Here is a 17,189-nt window from a genome sequence, read left to right on the forward strand (position 1 = left end):
ACTGGTCTCAAACTATTACTTAAACTACCAAAGTTACAACTCTCAGATGAGGCACTATTTCTAACAGTTAGGATAGGAAGAGATGAGATAAAAATGGTGATGTATAACCAATCCAGTAGAAAGTTCTCAAGAATAGATGGCATTTCTGTGGAAGTTTGGAAGCTAGGTGGGTAAAAACTGATAAAGATCTGGAAGGTTTTGTTTAACAGTATTTTAAGAAGAGAAGAAGCACCAACATCTTGGAAGAAAGCAGCAGTGGCTGTAATACATAACGAGGTAAAGATCCATCAGATCCAGCTTCATACAGGCCAATTTTAATAATAAACCATGATTATAAAGTGTTCATGTCTATAATGGCTAAAGAATAGCAAAGGTGATGCCAAAATTGATAGATGTGGATTAATGTGGTTTTGTGGGGAGGCAAACATTTAACAACATTAACAGAACACTGATAATCCAGAGGGAAGCAGAATGCAAGAAAATACTGCTGCTGGTGGGTCTTGATGCAGAGAAAGCATCTGACAGAGTGAATTGGGAGTTTAAGAGCAGGGCAATGGAGGCATATGCATTCCCTGATAAAATTATAAGGCTGATTAGGAGGCTATATGAAGGATCAGAAGTGAAAAACAAAGTGGCTGGGTTCCCCTCTGATAATTTCTGTTTGAAGACAGGAACTAGTCAGGGGTGTCCTCTTTCCCCTTTGCTATTTGCATTATATTTACAACCACTGGCAAGCAAAATAACTAACTCAGAAATTCCAGGATATAATTTGTATGGTAGTCAAGAAAAGCTGGCTCTGTTTGCAGATTATATTTTATACCAGATAAAACCAGAAAAGGACATTTTAGTGTCATGGAACATTCTGAGGCAGTTTCAAATCTTTTTGTGATACAAAATTAATGAGGCTAAAATAAAGGCAATTGCTGTAAATTATGTACCCACATACAAATTGATTCATAGGTGTTTACTAGGCTAACAATCACAAGGGCCTTTTTAAGCCTAGCCATGCATCCAAAATCTCTGACAAGTTGTGATACTCTTGATAAGTGTACGCAGGGGTTTGGGAGAGGTTCAGCAATATCCATATTTACAGGGACATGATAAAATGAAGTACTTAGGAGTACGGATTAAAAAAGTTTCTGATGTGGCAGCAAAGGATATGTGGGAAGAGACTAATCAAAAGATAATATAAAAACTGAGAAATTGGAAGTTCTGTTATATGATATGTTCGGCAAGACACAAGCAGTTAAAATGTTTTCAGTTGCTTTAGTTTTATACATACTTCAGGCATATTTTATCAACCAGAAGAGAAGTTGTGCGTAGCAATTATTAAAGTGCTGAAGGATTTTATCTGGGTGGGGAATGTGGCAAGAGTCAAGTGGGATAAGCTGATTCTTCCAAAAGAACAAGGTGGTTTGGGATTACCCGATTTGAAGGGGTACTTCAGAGGTACACTGTTAAGGCTCCTATATATAGCACAAACAGAAAACCTATAATTCAAAGTGGAAATGGATGATGATGAAACAGGGGGGAAGCTCAGGAAACAAGGAGATACTGGGATTTTGGATGCAGATCCTTATGGAGAATAACAATAACCATACAGAATATTATATTCTTAAAGTAGCAGAAAGTATTCTAAGAACTAAGCCAACATGGGAATGGAGAAAGGAGACACTGTTGATAGGGATGATTTCAATTAGGGATCCAGACAATAGGCAAGGGGTCTGGACTTTATTGGAGAAAACTGGCAAAAGAACCAAGGTATTGGGAGCAAATAATTACAGAGGGAAAAGTGATAGAATGAGAAGAAACCAAGAATTTATTTGGACTGTAGGCTAGAGACTGCCTTCCCTATCAAGGATAGATACCAGAGTATATACTGAGAGAAAGAAATAGGTGGATCCTAAGCAAAAGACTAGCACTGGTAGAGTTTTTAGTAGAACCTAAAACAGAAGCTGCTGTTAAAAAATTAATAATTAGTACAACACATAAAATACGGCATTATGTCTAAAAGCAGATTCACTTCAGAATGGAATTTCCAAAACTTCGAATTTCATATAGTCGACATCATATGATCGAAGTTTTGAAAGCTCAAAACTCTAAAATGAATTTAAAAAAAATATAAACCCAAGTTTCTTAACATTTTTGCAGGGGGCAAGCCCCCCTGCACCCCCCACTACTTAAATATAGCAACTCCGAGATTGCACTACAGCTAGGAAAAGGGAAATCTCATGTTCCGCACTGTATGCAGATCTCCGTTCAAAATTTCGAGATTTCAAAACTTCGATCATATGGTCTTGACCATATGAAATTCGAAGTTTTGTAAATTCAACATTCTGAAGGGAACCCATCTACAAGACTCAATCAAGGAGATTGGAAAGGATTGGGAAGAGAGACTAGATAAGCAATTCACAAGGAAACATTGGGGAGATATATGTATGTTTCCCAAATATGGAACAAAGTCTAGAAGATTTAGGATCTTTGCTTGGAAGTGTTTATGTAGGTATTTTTATACCCCAAGTAGACTCCAAAGCATTTTTCCGCAGGTAGACAGCAAATGTTAGAGGCGTGATGGGGAAGAAAGAGGTGATTGGGAACATATTTTCTGGGAGTCTATAACGAGTTGGCAGACTTTAAACATTCTCTGCAGACTACACTATCAGACATAATGGGTGAGCAAACTGGTGTAACTAAGGAAATTATTTTTTTTAGCTATGATACAGAATCAGAATTGCCTAGACATAGCCTTACTGAGATATATTATTGTGGCTGCCAAAAATGCAATTACTAGAAATGGAAATCAAATTCTAAACCAACTGTACGAGTAGTAGTGAATATAGTAAATAGTAACAAAGATAATACAACTGGAATTGGGATCTTTAGAAAAGGATACGTGCAAATTACATAGAAAAAAATGGGAATTGTGAGGACAATACATGCAGAGGAGAAACAAGGTTTAAAAGAAGTCAGGATCTGAATGAGCCACGTAATGTCTGAATGACAATGACTGGATAGATTATAAGTGATGTATAATGTTTGCAACTAAAATTATATCAATACGGCTTGTTTTCATTTGTATACATATATGATAGCCCATGTAATACCTGATAATTTACTAAAGATGCTTCTTGTTTTAAAAAAAAAGTTACGACTCTTGATTTTAATAGTTTTGTGGTGAAATGTTTGCTGCATTAAAGTTCAAAATTTTATACCAAATCTGTAAAATGCCATCTAAGAGACCTATTCTTGTGAACTGTACTGCCCCTGCACACAAATTACAAAGGTGATTTTTTGACAAGTAATCACTTTGCTTAGTAACTTCAAAAATCACCTTTTAATATGGAATTGCGCAACGACACTTTAGACTTCATGCTAAAGAACCACAGAATAATCCTTATGTTCCCTTTCAAAGTTGTGTTCAGTATTTGCTGTCCCGGGTCAGTTACTTCAAACCCACCTTTCAAACTGACACATTTATGTATGTATGTATGTATTTACTGTCCTATCCTGTGAGTCATGTAGGTGCAGGCAAATTGACTCCTTCCCACACCAACACAATAGGCATCCTGTATGCATTTCTTTGACAACATAAACTTTGGAAGTTGACTCCTAATATTAACGCAAAGGAGGATTTTCCCAAACTCTATAACTTGTGAAAGGCAAGAGCACATCAGGCATTCGATACCACCATGCCACTAGCTGGTTTGCTGGCATGCAAGCCGCTAAACAATCTTAGGTCTTAGGTCACCATAAATGCAAACAGATGCCCTCTGCCGCTATCCCAGTAGCAACTTTACTCTCCAAACATATGTTAAATCTGGTTACACTGTATTTGGTCAAACGTTAAGCTGGATGACATTCAAATGACTGAACCCCATGCATTGTATATTTGCTTTGTCAAGTGGGTCTGAACAGGTGGCAGGACTTGTTCCCCCTGAGGGATGCATGTTAAAGCCCATTATAGTGATTGTGAACTGGTTCTGCAAGGAGGACAGGTCTTGCCCCTATGCAGTGCTCATGTTAAAGCCTGTTCCAGTATTTCAATGGAAGAGATTGCAAAGTAAAGGGCATTAGTTTTGAATGGTTGAGCAAGTGGTTCTTCTGCCCCAAATAAGAATCATTCAGTCCTTGTTGTCCAGAGTCAACCACCCCCACCTCCAGTATTCTACTGCATTAAGTGCTATACCTTCAAATGGTGCAGCAATGCTTAGCGTTGCTGCTTCACAATTTTGGGTTCTGCATTGTGTTCCTGATCTTCAGCTAATAATTATGGTTTTCATATTCTCCATCTATCTGCATCCACACGGGTTTTCTTTGTATCCTGACTTCCTCTCACTTTCTAAAGACTTGCTAATTGATTAACTAGTCTAAATTATTTGGCTGTAAAGTCTGTGCTTTTGTCCTTATTGCTTGGGTCATGGCTGAAAAAGAATTACAGGATCAGTCCATCTCCCTACTTGCCAGATGATGAACTACACAAATCTCCTTGCATATAGTTGTACATGTTAAAGCTGCAGTGCACAGGTGGTCTGTCCCTTTTACCATTCTATTAGCAAACATTTCTAGTCAGGCACAAAAGGAATCAAGACAAAAGCCTTCTGTAAAGCTGCTGAACACCCGTTTACTGGTACATATGTTTGACATAGCATATATACAAGCTGTATCACAGCAATGCACAGTACAATATACTATTGTGTGTAAACAAGGCTTTTAAAAATACAGTACTTTAACACATACAAAGCCACAAAATGTTGTTGTTTAGCATGTTGTAAAACTAAATCAATATATTATAGTGTTATATATCAAATGCTTAAAGTAGCAGCTTTACAATAATTACTTAGCTGTCACATGGGCTCATCCTAGCACGCCCTCGTTTATTTTAAACAGTGGCAGTTGTGCAATCAGATTAAACTTATAAGTAGTCTCAAACGCATCTTGATATTTCTGTTACTTTATCAGCATAGGTGCAAATACAAAACTTAATTTAGGCATGCCTTTGCCCCAGCTTTCACCTTTTCTGTTTACATTTATACACTCTCTGCCTTCACTATTTAATACTACTCATTTTGATTTAAACAAATACCCATGCTTTGCTTTCTTTCCCGTTTTTGATTTTATCTTTGCAGTTTATTCATATGTTTATCTTGTATTTCTCAAAAATGAAAACAAGACAAGGAAAGAAAGTTAATCCCTGGTTTGATCTCTGCTAAGTGTAACACATACAAGCACGTGTGTATGACAAAATAATATTCAATTTTTCAAAATGTATTCTGTGTTCCATACTACAAATAACTTAGTTTGACTCTCTTCCCCTTTCTTCTGTCATACTACAGTAGTCAATAAACACTAGCTGCTACTGTTTAGCACTGACAAACACATGCCTCCTATTTACTTTAAGATGCATTTTATACCCAGAAATGCAGTTTCATATCTGCTTTGTAAAATCATCTCCCACACCAAATGAGACACTGACTACTGCAAAGACTATGCTGAAGTTTTGCAACAGAAATATAAAGGATTTATGACATTGTTACTCTGGGAAATTGAGCTTCACAATCATGGCTCTCTTATTTTCTTCTCTTCTACACAAAACATCTTAGTTCTGAGATCCTGTAATTCTTCCAGGCACCTCCATCCTCTTTCCCCACTCTTAAAACACTTCAATCCTCAATGGGAGGCTTCTCTCTTCAGAAGAGATTTACTTTAACGTGGAATCCCTTTCTTGTCCATTGGACTCGGGCTGAGGACAGCTTTTACTGGCCAACCTCCATAAAGGCAAGTCAGAAGTACTCTAATGACATGAGAGTACAGTGATGCAATGTGTTAAATGCCAAAGTATGTGGTAAATGGCACTTGTGCTGCTAATACAAGTACTCCCATCTCTGATGGGGATGGCTATGAAAAGATAACCAATGTACATAAGGGAGGAGAGAAGGTTACTGACCATTCATCCTTCCTTCCCTCACTTGGCTGCTCCAACAGTTGAACCTGGAATGCCAGCACTGCAATGAATCACATCACTGCACTTAGTGGACTAGGCACCGCTTTCAAAACTTCAATGTGATAGTTTATACAGAATACCTTAAGAATTTGTTACTTCTCTTTTTCAGATTCAAGAGAAAATGTAATTTGTATTGTATGATGACATTATGTACTTCACAAATTCAACTTCACTCTCAAATGAGAGAATTTGTGCTGCTAGAAATTTTGAACAAAACTGAACATGAATGCAAAGATTAATTATGTGCTACATGACAAAAGTCGACTAGAACAATTAACTCAAATAGCCCAAAGTCAGGCAAAAATTACAGAGAAGACAGAAGTTTCAGCTCCTAAAGTAAGCTCCAGCTTAGCTTGAAAAGCATTTCTATTGTAAAGATATCATAAGAGCTTTATCACATTCTATCCTACAAACCACCCCAAAAAGACAAATTAATAACATATGGTTACTAGATGCAAACTTTGGATCAATGACCAAAGTAATACATAAATGTGTAACATTTTTACATTTAAAATGTTTCCTAGCTACTGGGGGGAAAAGCAAACAATATTTTTGTCAGAATGAGAAATAATGCTCAATGTAATTTAATGAACAAATTAAAAGAAACATATATTGACTACTGGAAAACTGGAACAACCAAGACATAACTACTGATGATTTAAACTGTGTTCTTAAGTGGACACTGCATACCAATGAATATGCTGACAGACCCATGCTGCCTTCAAACACTACACAGCTTTAAGCAGTTTCCCAATATGCACACAACATTTCAAGCTTTTAACTGCAGCTCTAAATCATGCAACATAGGAAGGCTGAAAATGTACATATGGCTATGCCCATTTCTTTAAGAGTCACTTTGGTTCACAAACTACTACAGAAATTGCAAAAGCTTTTATCATTACTTTTACAAACCTTCCATTTCTCAGGTTAATTTGGATGCTTAACAGCATGTTTACTTTACAGGCTGTCTTTTGGAGATGAAAAGATAGGTTCAAGTACAGAGTAATTAATATTTAACTACTGAGATGTGTAATTAGCAGATCCCACCAGCATATATACTGGAAAACTCTGCAATGAAGCTTGCTTCTCCAGAGAAAGACATCCCACCACAGCAATCTAATACTTATTCGTATTAATTCATCCAAGAAAAGAAGGAAGAAAAATGAAAGCCATTGTAATTGTACTGATTTTTCTTTTCTGTTCTACAACACCAGCTAAAATTGAAAAAGAGAGTTCACCAACGCACAAGGTTCCAGAGGAGCCTCGCTCAAGATTTGCTATGCTTGATGATGTGAGAATCTTGGCAAATGGGCTTCTTCAGCTAGGACATGGCCTTAAGGACTTTGTTCATAAGACAAAAACCCAAATTAATGACATTTTTAGCAAATTATCAATTTTTGACAAATCCTACTATGAGCTCTCCGCACAAACTAATGAAATTAAAGCAGAGGAAGAGCAATTAAAAATGACCACCACCAAACTGCAAGCCACAAATGAACAATTAAAGAACATGTCCTTGGACATGAATGCAAAGATTAATTATGTGCTACATGATAAAAGTCGACTACAGATCAAAATTGACGGTTTGGAGGAACAATTAACTCAAATAACCCAAAGTCAGGCAAAAGAAACAGAGAAGACTGAAGTTTCAGCCCTTAAAGTAAGCTCTAGTATAGTTTGAAGCATCATACTCACTTTTTTGTTTTAACTGATCATACAAAAGTTACAGTTAGTTTGTATAACTTGAAACTATTACTCCATTTGTGGTAATGAACAAGGAAATATTAGTGTTTGCTTACTAAATTATGTTTCACTAGCTAGCAAATGTATGTGTATATTCAATACACTTTCTGAATTTCAAAGCTACTTCTGTGACTACTGAAATTTCACAAAAATAATTAGTTCTGTGTACCTGTAAACTAAACAGTATCAAACTATGCTTAACTTATAGGAATTAATTGGAAATCAGGATAAAAACATTAAAGAGCTCATAAAAACTGTTGCTGAACAACATGAACAGCTTGATCAGCAAAAGAACCAAATAAAGGATCTTGAGGAAAAGGTAAGCCTTTCAAATATACATGGCATGTTACAACTTAATTTTTCCATGCATTTTTCAAGAATGCTATCATATAGCTGTCCATAAACTGTTACTAACACAGGTTAATAAATTATGTCTGCAAAATATGTTAAGTGATCAGGACCTTGGACAACTGACATTTTTTTCCGTTTCATTTATAATTCATTTACAAGCTGGACTGGACTACATGTGCTTATTTTCACCTACAACCTATTTATAGCGAATAAAGAAAACATTATTATATGCACATAAGGGGAGCATGTAAACATGCAACATCATAAAATATAAATAAAAATTAAAGCAAACATGCAAAGCATCATAACAAATGAAAGATTAATAGCAAAATAACTTAAACATGTGCTACTTAACTTTCCATAAAAATTCTAACCACCACTTAATAAGCTAAACTTATAAGTAAACTGACAGGCAGAATACTAATTAGGTTCATGAAAGCTCTGTGAGGAGGTGGATTTTCAATCTAGGTGGCTTGACTTCTGTTCTGTACCTCAGTTAAAAGGTATCTTAGGTCTTGTTTGTAAATGTGCATATAGACAAAAGGGTCTAAAAGTTGCAAGTATAGGATTCCAAAACCTAGGGTGAAATCTGGGAGAAGGCATTGTTGCTGTACTGAATTGAAATGGTATATTTTTTCTTTCAGATGAACCATGGTGGTTTCCAGGACAACAATGAAAATATGTATGTACCAAAACAAATGGAAGCAAAGGTCATTCGATACCTCTCTAGAAATGCAACAGGTAAAACTTGCAAAAAATGTCTTTCATTGTGCAATAATTTATTTACTTCTGCACAATCCACAACACATACATCAGAAATTACTTTAAAGACTGCTTATATATCATTAAAAATAAATAAATTAATAAAACAGCCATACATTAAATACTCCTTAAAATACAAGGCCTATTAGAATAACTCCCCCAGTTTAACTGCTCCAAAGACAAACCTGAAATAAGTGCAATGGGGAAATATATGCATAGGCAATACAGAAACTACAATGGGATTTGAATGACCATGAGCAGCCAAAGTATAACGGTGGGCTTGGAAAGAATACTGTCAGTGATATCCCAGCACTGCCATTGTTATTCAGGGATGTATATTGTCCTCTTTAAATGTCCAGACTACAAGGACTTCTTGGCAGCTCCTGTGCTAACATGCCTTACACGTAAATTTCAAAGAAAAGGAAGTATCATGTAGTATATTGAAAATAATAAGAAAGGTGTGTACAATACTACTAATATAGCAATTCAAGAACTTTTTGCTAGCAAACCTATACTCTACTATTAGAGAAACAGAGATATGAGATATGAGATATCAGTAGGTTAACTTCATAAACAACAACATTTAAAACCAAGTTGCCCTGCTGAAAAAGAAATGGATAAACATCTTTGTGATTAACTAAGGAGAACAAAGCAATAAGATGCTTCCTATATTCTGGATATTTCAGTGATAAATTTACTAAGATTATAAAGGGGCAGTATCAAATTCTCTCTAGCAATCTTACTGAAATCCAGGAAGATAAAAAGCAGGGGCTGCCTACTTATTAAAAAAAAAACACAGCAATCCTAGGAATCCTCTGATGCAAATACAAATACAAAATGGAAAACTACATAGCTAAGGGTTTTTATGTAAATGTAGTCATTCTATGTAACGGTTTCCGAATGCAGATCTTTAAAGAACAATATTTTTATTCTAACTCGATTCTTAGATTCTTATCATAATAAGCTTCCCTGAAACTACAAAGATATCCTTAAGTCTCCCATCATGTGCTGCATTTTTACATAAGCAAACTACCCACCCTGCCACCCCCCCCAAAAACAAACAAACAAAAAAAAAACTCATACACACCTTTTTCTGCAGATCGCAATAAGATTCACATATTCACTGACCATTATCCTGCATTACAACCTGGTCCCAATTCTCAAGTATACGAGTAAAAGGAAGGTCTGCAAAATCAGCAAATCACCTTTGAATAATTTTGCTTCTGTGTATACTCCTAAAACTAGATGTAGTTTGTAAACGCAATGAAGATTCTGGTGTGTTTTTTTTTTCTTGATGTTTTAGTTTCCTGTTAAGTCAGTTTTTCATTTGTGAGCACACCCACAAAATTATTTCATTGTGGGTATTTGCAGTGATTTATATACAGCAACAAAGTACTGTTGTTAATCAAACACCACATTTTTACATAGGAACAGCTATTTACTTAAATTATAGGTTCACAAATAAATTCTCATGTATTAATTTTTGAAGTAGTGTGTTCCACCAGAGAGACATAGCTAGCAACTTGTCTTACTATGACGGAAGACTCCCCTACTGATGCATTTTGCAAAGGAAAATATTCACTTAGACACTAATGATGGTAGTGAGGCATTGTGGGTTCAGTTTTTCTTGTCATGTCAGGAGTCTTTAGCTTCAAGAATTTTTTCAAGGGGTTGATATCAACAGAATTAATTCCAATATAACACACTTTTTACTTCAAACACTGTAAAATCTGATATTGCATATGGCAAGGAGATTACTCCCATTACTAGATGGTTGTTATTTACATTTGTTATGGAAAGTGAGACAATACATTAAGAGACTATACAACATTTTTAGAATTGCTTGGGCCTACACTTAACCAGGCTGAGGCCTTGTCAGGGAAGCTACCCTTATCATTTTATAGTCAATGCAACTAACAAAGTCCCAAAGGTCAGCAAAGAGGGATTTTTTTCCCTTTTCTCCAAATGACTACAACCTTGACTAAGCAAGCACTTTCATAATCAAGGAAATAAAACATGATCTTACTTACACACATAAGCTGCACACTTATAGATGCTCACTTTTATTTATTTTTTTACTAAATGGGTTAGTCCCACTAGGTTAGTGATGTATTTTCAGGGGAGACTGGAGGTGGTATTTATTTTACTAGAGGAAATTTGGCCAGGGTAATGGGGATGTTCCCCTACTCTTTTTGATAAGTGCCATGGGATTTTTTACATCCACCTGAGCTAAATATGAACATTAGCTAAACAGCTTTTTCATTTCTACATTACAGAAATTAGTAACCAGCCCCCACCTTACACAGGCTAATGTGCATTCCTAAGAGCAATGTTTCTGTAAGGGGATGGTCAATGCACCATTTCTTCCTCTTCAGACTTATTGGACCAAGCCATGATCAAGGGCTTGATAGCAAGTGTGTTGTCTGAAGACCAGAAATCTTTAGTAGCCTTACCACTGATCACTGATTTACAGAGCATTCACAATACTGCTGGGACTGAAAGCACCATTACAAGCTGGGTTTTATCATTATAACTGGCAATGCACTTTTCATTCATGAACAAATCACTCATAATGGATCCTTGAAAGCAAGTCTGAAGTCTCTATTGTTCCAAGTTTTATTGAAAGACCGCCTTCATTTCATAGCTCTGCAAATTTCCTGTAGTATACATACACACTACCATTGTCTAGCTGCATGACAGACATGACTGGCGTGTAAACATTTTTGTTAAATATAGTTAATTGCCTCTTTATGAATGGAAGGAACAGATACAGTAATAACTAACAATTTTTATTTTAAGAAAAAAGATGAGAACTATTCCAAAGCTAACACCAAGCCACCACATAAAACACACACATGCACGCGCACACACACACAAACACACCTGGAAAGGCTGGCCCAGATTTACCTGCTGTGCCCCCTTCCGCCCAGAGTATAAGGTAGTTATCACTGCCACCAGACACCATCAACTACTCTAAGATCCTTAACAAAGGGTGTCCAATTATACTGTGCTATATTAATACTAATACAAATGGTAGTAGTCGACAAAGATGGCTAGGCCTTCTGGAGTGGCCCACACAGTGTCACCAAAGAAATAAAAGTACTCTCAAAGGTTAGATACTCTCTACAAGGATCAGCTGCAACAAAAGTTTTTAATATATTTAATAATAAACAATAAAAGAGCATGAAAAAACTGAATATATATTCACAGTAAACCACAGAGTTCAAATCACAGGAAATATTAAAAAGAACACTGACATACAAACTTAGACAAATAAAGAAAAACAATATCTAAACTAAGCTTTACTATATTCCTGACAAAATCTAAAAGAATCATTGTTCCCTAGTTAAGTTACTTACTACCGCAAGGCAAGATATTGTGGGTGAGGGTCTTTCCAGTCAGGCTTCCCAAAACAGAATATTCTATACTCTGAGATTTATCCTTGTAATATCTACAAAACAATTTCCAAGAGGGCTGGCAGAATGACCTCATCTGGTCACCCAACTCTAGGTTCTCACAGTATTCCCCTTTGAAGCTGAGATAGAAATTAGCACATATGGCCACAACACACATCCAAATATTTATGGCAGTGCCTGGGGCCCCCCCTCTTTTTTACTGAGCTAATGGACAAAGGTTCTTTCCCAGACTCAGCGACTTTGGTCTTATTCAGAACTGTGGGGTGCCTTTTAAGGGTTTAACAGCTCATTTCCCTTATTTTTCTTACAGTTAACATCTGCTGTGACAGTATCCTCTAGTAAAACATATACTTTTAATTCAGCTACAATACTACATATGTATGTTTTTCTTCATTTCAGCAGGGTGCACTGTTTTTACATTTCAACACAAGCAAAGCTCACAAATACATTTTCAGCACAAGCACCTGTACAAAACCAGTTTGAGATTCAAATCACATACAGTTCTAGTACATTTGTAACGCAAGCATCTTGAATAAATCAGTTTGATATTCAAAGGACATATTTTTTTACAAAACTCCAGCTGACTATGCTGGCACTTGCCCATATCGCCACAGATGCATCAACAGAAGATATCACACACTGGAAAACCGCAGTGCCTCTAACAAAAATTAACACTTTATATGTGACATACATGTAAAAGGAAAGTCTGCAAAGTCAGAGAATCAACGCTGAATCCCATCAACATCCAACCACTACTCATAAGACCTTGGGCAAGTCCCTTCCTTTTACTTCCAGATTTCTCCAGCAAAACTTGATTAAAATGTTCAGTAGATACAATACAAGACAAACTGGCCACACTGACAACTACAGAACTCATATCTGACCAAGTAGTATTTCTCAGTATCTTCTTGTATGATATACTTGCAACAATTTCATTAAAATATGTTGAAAAGCATGTTTCTCTGCTGTGATGAGTTACACTCAGTGGCAGTCCTCATATAATCTAAGGTATTCATTTATTTACTTTATTTGTTAACTGAGTTAGTTGCACAGGACCAGTGACAAACACAAAACAAGTTCAGTCATGCAATTGTTTTTTAAGCATTTTTATTAAATTATCACTTAAGACATGAGCAAACATAAATTAACAGAAAAGAAAATAAACCATATTAACATTTTCCATTTACATACACTATACATCATATATCTTTTCCTTTTTTGCAATCATCCTGTTCAACATTACATAGATTGTTCAATTTCTGCCTTCCCTTAAACCTCATTCCTCATCCTGAACATTATACTATATGCATTGTTCCCACAATTTCCTTTTATTTTAACATAATTTGCTCTTTCGCTTTTCTAAAAATCTTGCTTCCAGTTTTTATTACCTCCTTTTTAATATTTCATATTTCAAACAGAGTTGGTTTAGACTTAGATTTCCATTTTCTAGTAATTGCTTTTTGGGCAGTCAAGAATTAAACTCAGTAAGGACTTACTATATCTAGGCAATTCAGATCCTGTGTCCCAGCTCAACGGAATTATTTCCTTAGTTACAGCCACTTACTCATTCAATATTTCTGACAGAGTACTCTTTAGGGGATTTTTAAAGCCTGCCAACTCATTACCCCCCCCCTCCAAAACATGTGTTCCCAATTACCTCTTTCTTCCCAATCACACCACCAACATTTGCTATCTACCTGAGGAAAAATTCTTCAAAGTCTACCCGGGGTATAAAAATGCCTATGTAAACACTTCCAAGCAAAGATCTTAAACTTTCTGGACTTTGTTGCATACTTGGGAGCCATACACATGTCCCACCACTGTTCTCTTGTAAAGTGCTTTTCCACTCTTTTTTTCCCAATCCTTTCTAATCTCATCTGATTGATTCTTATAGTTACCATGCAATATTTATATGCACTAATTATTCCTTTTTAACAGCAGTTTCTGTTCTGTATTCAACTACAAACTCCTCCAGAGCAAAATGCTCACGTAAGATTCTCTTATCCCTTTCTCTTTGCCTATACTTTGATCTCAAGCCCTGATAACTTAAACTCATCCCACTCTATTACCTTTCCCTCTCTAGTTATTTTCTCCCAATACATTGGTTCCTTTGTCAGTTTTCTCCTGAAAATTCCATCCTCCTCTTGCCTATTTTCTACACCCTAGCAGTCATCCCTATTGGAAAAATCTCCTTTCTCCATTCTAATGTTACTTTAGTTTCTAGAATATATTCTGCTGCTTTAAGAAAATAACTGTACAGAATGCTGTATTCATAAAGATCTGCATCAATAATCACACACACACTCTATTTCTTGACCCCCCCTCCACAGATCATCGTCTAGTTCAATTTCAAATTATAACCTTCTGCTTGTGTTATGTACGAGTCTTAACTGAGTAGCTGTAAAATATCCCATCTAATCAGGAAACCCTCAATCACTTTGTCCTATTGGAGGGATCATCTTATCCCACTTAACTCTTGCCCTTTTCCCATTCCAGATAAATTTCATTAACACTTTACTAATTATTGTCCACAACTTCTCTGGTTGATAAAAATATGCCTGAACCATTCATAAAACTAAAAGGACTAAAAACATTTTCACTGCTTGTATTTTACTATCCACAAACAAGAATGTCCAGTTTCTCAGGTTTTGTATTATCTTTTGTTTAGTCTCTTTCCGCATATCCTTAGCTGCCATAACAGAAGCTTTTTTAATCAATACTCTTAAATTGATAAAAATATTATTGTGTATCCCTTAGTCTTGCAAGGGTTGAGCACCAATATGTTGCAAGAAAAGCCCTTGAAGTCAATAAAGGTTGCATACAGCTTAACTTGACCTAGTGCAAACAAGAGCTAATAGTATTATCACCCTCTGTTATTGATCACTACAGACCTCGTGCATACAGCTAACAAAAAGAAAAGAATGGCCAAAGGACAGAATCTTCTGTTACATTAGCACTGAAAATAACTAGTTCTGACTCATTAACCACTGTTCCCTTCAAGGATGTTAGCTAATATACCATTTACAACTTCAAAACATGAGTCAGTAATGCATGTATCTCTAAAATGTTACACAGTACACTATGCATGCTACAGAGTTAAACTGTTTTGTTAAGAATGCAGGGAACAAATACTACGAAATCTAAATATACAATTTTATCAAGCAGTTTCTTCTGCCATAATCCTGCTATGGTACACAGAGATCTAATTGCACAAAATCATCTTATGACATTTTCAATGTGAAAATGAAAGGCCATCTGCTAAACCATAACTAATGTTTCATAACCTATAGTTTCCATTTCCATGTTTTTGTGCCCATGTTATTTAAATCAGGGGCATTCCTACAACATTTTAACTTATAACTGCTGATCCAGTCATGTCTCTATACTATAATCTACAGAACTGTATTAAGCTTTCTCACAATTCTAACAACCTAACGTCACATTTTTATTACTGCATCGTGTTCTGAATGTTTTAGCACTGTGTTCCACCTGAGACATGTGCGATATAAAAAAGGCATCTGCTACCTCATTGTTATAAATAAAACAAACAAAACAACTCATTGTTATAAATAAAACTAAAAAATAAAAGTGCTTTTATTTTTAACAACATTTTGCCATAGTATCTTGTGTTAAAAAAATACACACACCTGGATTGTGCACAAGTCTGTGAAATGATTATCAAAAAACATGCTGTAATTAAGGTAACGTTTTACATGTAGTCACTGAGTACATACTATCAACTGCTTAGATTAAACAATGCTAGCTGCTCGCCTTTAACTGTACTTGTACTTAGTAAAATTGGGTTTTACTTTTAGGCGTCCACTTGGACTGCAGTGACATTTACGATGAAGGAGAAAGAGTCAGCGGAATATACACCATTAATCCAAATGGCTCAAAATCGTTTAATGTTTTCTGTGACATGAAAACAGGTAAGGCTAAGAAAACCTGCCTACTTCTGCTTGTAGCTTATGCACAGAATGAAATGTTAGAGATACGAGGTGATCAACTGTTCAGGGAAGAAGTGGCTAATTTTACATTCCAGTTTATGTCTCTGACAGAGTGACATCAAAACACTATCTTATGCCAAGCAATTAAAAGAGATGAATCAGTTTCATGTCTAATGACAAATTCAAGGTACCAGACTACACTGAAAAATTCAAGCAAAACTCACCATCCTGCATAATACTACATGTAATACTGTTGGGATGTGTCTTTTTACAGTGGGAGAAGGTGGCTCATCAGACAGGCAACACAGAGAAAAAATGAGGGAAGAGCAGGCAGACAGGGAAAGTGGAATAACTCATAAAACGAAATGTACAAACTAACAAAGTCTGAAGAGACTCATTCCCAAAATCTAAGAGTAAAAGTTATAGCTTGAAAACATCTAACTACTCTCACACAAAACACTCATAAGATTAAGTGATAAATGAGCATGGTAGATGTAAATCAACTTTAAAAATGGGAGCAAATCAGAGGCAAGAAATTATAGACAACACTGTACAACCTCACTGGTGGTGGAGGGAGTTGATGGAATCATTTCTATGGGGAAATGACTAATCATCACTGGCTTAGAGGTTCCAAGCATGGATACAAATCAGGAAAGTCAGGTCAGATAACTACTTTTTCTGAGACGAAGAGCTGCAGAGAGACTATGAATATATTCTTTATAAAAATTCACACCAAGGCATTTTACAAACTCCTACAAAAATACACAGCTAATCCTAAAATGTTTATGTTAACCAAATAATAAAACTTGAGTACCAACAAGAATATCATAATAATGAAACCCGATAAGGGGGGAGGAGTGGTATAATGGAACATATGGATTACTGTGGAAAAATGCTTGAATTTTTGAATTCAGAAGGCAGGTATTTACAGGTCTCTTGGGGCAAATTGAGGTGGCTTACAGACAAATT

At 35.9% G+C, this 17,189-nt stretch overlaps 2 protein-coding genes across 2 annotated transcripts in view; one reads left to right on the plus strand and one right to left on the minus strand.

Moving 5' to 3' along the window:
• Positions 1-17,189, minus strand: part of DOCK7 (dedicator of cytokinesis 7) — a 3,076,229-nt gene that overhangs the window by 1,739,204 nt on the left and 1,319,836 nt on the right. The gene's annotated exons all lie outside the window — the stretch shown is intronic.
• Positions 7,068-17,189, plus strand: part of ANGPTL3 (angiopoietin like 3) — a 40,934-nt gene continuing 30,812 nt past the window's right edge. The window contains exons 1-4 of the mRNA XM_044085546.1: positions 7,068-7,661; positions 7,953-8,063; positions 8,740-8,836; positions 16,089-16,202. Coding sequence (XP_043941481.1) covers positions 7,164-7,661; positions 7,953-8,063; positions 8,740-8,836; positions 16,089-16,202 — 820 coding nt within the window. The 5' untranslated portion in view covers positions 7,068-7,163. The remainder of the gene's footprint in view (positions 7,662-7,952; positions 8,064-8,739; positions 8,837-16,088; positions 16,203-17,189) is intronic.

The sequence above is a fragment of the Protopterus annectens genome, chromosome 10.part0 (assembly GCF_019279795.1).
Source record: "Protopterus annectens isolate FY-2018-M chromosome 10.part0, PAN1.0, whole genome shotgun sequence".
NCBI lineage: Eukaryota > Metazoa > Chordata > Ceratodontiformes > Protopteridae > Protopterus > Protopterus annectens.